General features: G+C 36.7%; 1 gene segment (V, D, J or C); it reads left to right on the forward strand.

The window, feature by feature from the left end:
- Positions 1-339: 339 nt before the first annotated feature.
- On the forward strand, positions 340-1,236 carry LOC124107360 (T cell receptor alpha variable 14/delta variable 4-like). The segment is given in 2 exon segments: positions 340-534; positions 708-1,236. Coding segments are annotated over 2 exon segments (516 nt in total).
- Positions 1,237-6,241: the final 5,005 nt, after the last annotated feature.

Here is a 6,241-nt window from a genome sequence, read left to right on the forward strand (position 1 = left end):
ATTAGTAAACACAGCTGAGACTTCTGTTGATAAAATGATTGATTTTTAACTTAGAATAAAAGGCTCCAAACACAGATGAGAGTATCCATCACTATGGCCTCTCACCTGTCTCCATAATCCATCACACAGAGTACTTTAAGCCAGTGCCACCTCCCAGTGCCATCTCAGTATGATAAGTGAGCTCAACAGTTGGTGGAATCATGTTTGCTTTGGAACCTTTATGCCCATGTTTGCTTTCAGGTTCAATGCTTGTTAAATTAAGAGTTAAATCAAGAAGGGAATCTGGGTGGGAGAGATCATCAGCCAGGACACAGAGATGATTGACAAGATATGCACCAACTCACTGCACCAGGAAGCCTCTGTTTCCTGTTCAGGGGCAGCAGCAGCTTGGAGCCCAGTGGTTCCTCCTTCACCCTGTCAGGCTCCCCTCCCAGTGCAGAGCCCTGAAGTCAAAGAAGAATTTCTTCTAAAGGAAGAAGGCAAACATGGTGCTGCCCAGGCTGCTGAAGCTGCTCATAGCATCAATGTGGCTGGGTAAAAATGATGCCTGTGTGTAGGGGCCTCCTCTGTGACCTAGGGACTGGGGGACAGGGGAGCCTTAAAGGGACTTTGGGAGGGAGGGTTAGCATTGTGTAAATTTGCACTTTTTTTTTTTTGTCCCACACCACTTGTCCCTCAACTTTCTGATTCTGTCCTTTTTTCTTCAGGATCCAGTTTTGCCCAGAAGGTGAATCAGGCCCAGCCAGCCATTTGGGTGCAGGAGAAGGAGGCTGTGACCCTGCACTGCTCCTATGACACTAGTAAAACAAATTATGGTCTCCTCTGGTACAAGCAGCCCAGTGGTGGAGAGATGGTCTTCCTCATCCTTCAGAACTCTTATGGTCAGGAAAATGGCACAGAAGGTCGCTACTCAGTGAATTTGCAGAAGGCAAGCAAATCCATCCAGCTTGTCATCTCAGCCTCACAGCTGGGGGACTCAGTGGTGTATTTCTGTGCACTGAGAGAGGGCACAGTGGGAGGGCTGTTGGAGGGAGGTGCACAAAAAACCCAGGGTCTGCCTGAGACAGCCACCTGCTGTAGGGAATGGCCAACTCAAACAGGAAGTGGCCAGGTCTGTGGCAGCTCATGTCTGGGGTTGGAGAGAAAACCTCCAATCAAATCAAAGGTTGGATAACCTGATGACCAAACTCTGGTACCTAAGGAAACCCTCTCTAAGCTCATAGACCACATCAGAGTTATCAAAGCCAGCCATATTGCCAAATCTTTGGATTGAAATTAGACACATAATTTTTGACAGAAGATTGGAAAGGGAGAGCAGCTACAACAATGTTTGTTTGAAGAAATGGCTAAGGAAGTTCAGAATCATGTGACGGAAAAAATATTAGTAAAAATCTGTATGAATTGTAACATATTCAGATCAATATGTCCAATAATATTTATTGAATGAATAATATCTTGCTTTTTTAAATAAAGAAGTTCTTGGAATCTCTCTTTATAGTTCCTTTTTAAAATTATATGCCTTTTAAATACTATTTAATGTGTTAGTTTGGTTTAAGTTTATTTGTTGAGAGTAAATAATGGTACTCACATTTATTTAATATCATTTTCCCTTCCTTCCTTCCTTCCTTCCTTTCTTTCTTTCTTTTTTTTGTGTGTGGTGTTGAGGATAGATCCCAGGGCCTCACACATGTCAGACAAAGGCTCTGTCACTGAGCCCCAACCCCAGCCCCTCATATTTTCTTTCTAGAAGCTCCTACTATGTAACATACTTAGTCCTCGGAGTTCGTTCTGTCTTAACACCTCTAACATCAAGAGCTTAACTTCTATTCTGAAGGTTTCCCTGCCACTGTCATATCCATAGGCGATGGAAAATTACTGGCTTTTTATGAGGAAATGTGGAGGATCTCACCCACAGAGACATAGGCTTAATTGTTTGTACATAAATAGGCACCATTTTTGCCTAATCACTATCTTTTTAATATATTAAATTTTTCCTTTCTCTATAATGTTTCCACATTACTTATTTAGTTCCCTTTATCTATTTGTTTCATTCTGTGGTGATCTCAGAAATTAGTTGCATAGTAAATTGCATTACCTGTTAGAAGAAATCATTCCTCAGCAGTACCCTTTTGAGAAGTTTTTGATAATACTTGCACAATTATTTTTCCAATACAAATGTTAAAAGTCGTGCTCCATTTTCCACACATTCAACAACCTCCTTTAAAACAAAGGAAAACAAACAAACAAAATGTTTTAAAATCAGAAAGCTATAATTACATTAATAGAATGTCTTGTGAAATATTGAATTATTATTTCTTAATTTGAAAAAAGTTATTTTCTCAATTTGTAAGGGACATTTTGTGTTATTCAATTATATTTGAAGGTTCTCATCTTTATCATAAATTAGATTTATTTAAATGTATTCCTATATATTCTTCCCTGTGTGTACACATTTTCAATTGAATTTTATTTTATGTATTCATTTTTGTTGGTATTCTAAATATAAAGAAAGACTATTTTGAAAAAATCACATTGGTTACATAGCTAAGAATTTTTACCTTTAACAGTTGCAGTGTATTTATACTACCTAGACATTTAAATTTATTTTATGGAGCTAGCCTAACCTTAACCCAACATCTTATAAAGAGAGAACAATAAAAACACTCACTCTTGAATATAGATACAGATTTTTAAGTTAAGAAATTATAAATAAGAATAACAGAATAGTGAAGCTTGATTTTTGTAAAAGATATTTACTTATATATTTATTTATTCAAAATAGTGACCAGTGAGTACCTCTGTGTAACCAGCTTTGAGCAGAAACTTACCCCATCTGTGGCCCTGTTACCACATCTGAGATGAAAGAACCTAACTTCTATACTACTGGTAAACCTGACCTGCACCAATCTTGTATCAATCTTACCCATAAAATGGTCAGTCATTGCTGACTCTTGGAGAGACAGTGTGAAGGGACAAGAGAATGAGTTCTCCCTTTTCTCTGCTCTTGTCCTTCCCTTCATCTTTCCTCCAAAAACATTTAATCCTTCATGTGGAACATTTTGCACTCCTCCAGTCCTGCTGTGCTCAATCAATGTTCAATAGTCCCAAATCTTCATTTTCTCTGATTTCCTCCTTCTACCTCTAACCCCATTTTCTCATGCTGTAAAATTAGATGGTAGTGATTGTTCAATATGTGAATTTGCCTTGTAATTTACTCCCATGTTTGCATTTGGAAAGCAGAGTTGTGGGTAGAAAACTTAAAAGGAAGTATCTTTTATAATTTTAAAAAATTATCTTGGGGATGGGGATGTGGTTCAAGCGGTAGCACACTTGCCTGGCATGCGTGTGGCGCTAGGTTCGATCCTCAGCACCACATACAAATAAAATAAAGATGTTATGTCCGCAGAAAACTAAAACAATAAATATTAAAAATTCTCTCTCTCTCTCTCTCTCTCTCTCTCTCTCTCTCTCTCTCTCTCTCATTCCTCTTTAAAAAAAATTATCTTAATTTGTGGTAGAAAACAAATAACATAAATTTTACCACTTTATATGGACATAAAAAGACATGTGAACCATGAAATAAAAGAAAAGACACAGAAAACCACATAATTACAGTAATCTGATATTTGATAAGATGCAAAAATGATATGTTGGAGAAAGCCCAGACTCTTTACTAAATGGTTCTGGAATAACTGGATATCCACATATTAAAGAATAAAATCATATCCCTATCTCTCACCTGCACAAAATTCAATTCAAAATGGATCAAAATCTAGGTATAAGAGCAGAAAGCTTTGCAATTTATACAAGAAAACACAGGTGAAACACTATAATATATTGGCACAAACAACGATGTCCTGAATAGGGTTCCTATAGCCTTAGGAAATGATAGCAAGAATTATTAAATGGATAACATGAATTTAAAAAGTTTTGGCACAGAAAAAAAAAAAAACAATTAGCAGTGTGAAGAGGCAGCCTGCAAAATGAGAGGAAAAAAAATATTTGCCACCTACTCTTCCAACAGAGAATTTATGTTCAGAATATATTTTTTAAAAAATTCAAAAAACTCAACCCTAAAAGAACAAGTAACCCATTCAACAAATGGGCAAATTAACTAAACAGACCTTTTTCAAAAGAAAAAGTACACTTGGTGTACAGTTACTTGAAAAAGTGTTCCATGTATTAGCCATCAGGGAAATGAAAATCAAAACTACTCTGATAATCTCTCTCACTCCAAAAAGAATGGCAATCACAAAGTATACAAATATCAACGAATGGTGGTGAGGATGTGGGAAAGAAGGAAGGCTTATACACTGTTAGCAGAAATGTAAATTAGTACAGTATGGAGATTCCTTAAAAAAGTGAAAACAAAACTACTCTATTATCCTGCAATGCCACTCTTTGGTACTTATCCAAAAGAATTACAATCAGAATATTTAGAGATCCATGCATACCCATGTTTATTGCAGCATAATTCATAAAAAGCCAAGTCATGGAACCACCTTAGGTATCCATCAATAGATGAACGGATAAATGAAAAACTGGCATATATACACAATGGAGTTATATTCAACCATAAAGAAAAATAATATTATATAATTTGCAGTAAAATGGATGGTACTGGAGAGAATCATGGTAAGTAAAGTAAGCCAAACTCAAAAAATCAAGGACTTTATATGTTCTTTTGTTATGTGGAACCTAGTGGGAAAAGAGGGAAAAATAAAAAGGACTCCATGAAAATAGAAGTGATGCCAATAAGGTAGTGAAGGAGATATGGGGAAGGAAGAGAGCAGAGTAAGGGGAGGTACGGGTGGGTGAAATTAATCAAATTGTGTTATATGCACGCATCAATATGCCACAGTGAAACTCACCATTATGCATAATTAGTACATACCAACTTAAAAAAATGACCACCTTAATGATTTTGAGTGCACTGTTCAGTTAATTATATTCACATTGTTTTGAAGCTGATATCTCTAGAACTGTTTTAATTCTGTGAAACTGAACTCTGGGGCTATACTATTTTTTATAACATTTCAACATCGTCCCAACTTATTTTGCTGTCTCCCCATATTTCAAAATTAAAATATGCAACTAATTTTCCAGAATTTCTTTCTAGAATTGTTCTGAGTCAGTGTCTGACACTGGGATCTGGAAGGCAGAGGAAGGGGAGAAGAGACATGAACCACTAAAAGATCTGAGTCTGAATTACTTACTTAACTATGTATCTGAAAGGTATTATCCTGAAAAATTCCAGGTTGACTCTGAACTCAGTAGATCCTTTTTCCTAAATCTGTGGAGAGAGATATTATCTTTACAATAAGAGCCACAGACTGGGCTAAACCTCCATCCTTGTGAAAAGCCCTTGAGGCCAGACCTGTATGGAGTGCAGCTTTACCACCTGCCTGACTTGCACAGCTGGGCACCTTGTTGTGGACCTAGTGAAACAGTGGGGAATAAGACATTTATATTGGATCATTCTGTATGGATCAAGTTGCTTTAATTATCATGCTCTCCTGTTATACTTCTTGCTTTTCAATGATTTGAAATTCTAGAATCTTTGAGTATTGTTTAAATAGTGTTCCCCCTTCCAACTCCAAAAAGCTCTTATTGAAAAGATAATATCTCTAAAAACCGATATAATTTTAAGACAGATAAACTATGGTCTTTCCAGTATAGTAACCCCTCAACCAAAACTCACCTATTCATTATTTTTGTTTCACTTACTATGAATTAATTGTGCACCTAGGAAATGCCAGTCACTGTTCCACCTGTGGAGTACAGAGCTGAAAAACACACAATCTCTGAATGATGACTTGAATTCTTATTACTTCCTATGATTCAAACCCTAAACACATGTATGACATTTTAGTGAATCGTAGGTAAACCCACAAAGATGCAATAAATATAAAGGCCTGCGTTAAAATGTCCAAGATAACTGCATATTATCAGCTACAGAAACATTCTAGAATATTCAACTAAAACATTTACATGTCAGGTAGAGTTGTAAGAACAAAAAAGTCCTTAGAAATTATGATGTCTCCTAGATTTAGAAGGGCCACCTGAAGACTGGTATGTGTTTATAAATGAGGTCAGCGATGAGGACATAGTTCTGACTTCTTGAAGAAGTTCAGGAAATCATTCTCCCCAGTTCAGTCCCTGCCCACCAGGGGGCGCAGTTTCTTAACACTAGCTCACTTCCTGTGTGAATTGCAGCTCTAGGTTCATTATTTCTCTATGA

The sequence above is a fragment of the Marmota monax genome, unplaced genomic scaffold (assembly GCF_021218885.2).
Source record: "Marmota monax isolate L192 unplaced genomic scaffold, Marmota_monax_Labrador192_F-V1.1 WCK01_AAM20220418_F8-fsc00079, whole genome shotgun sequence".
NCBI lineage: Eukaryota > Metazoa > Chordata > Mammalia > Rodentia > Sciuridae > Marmota > Marmota monax.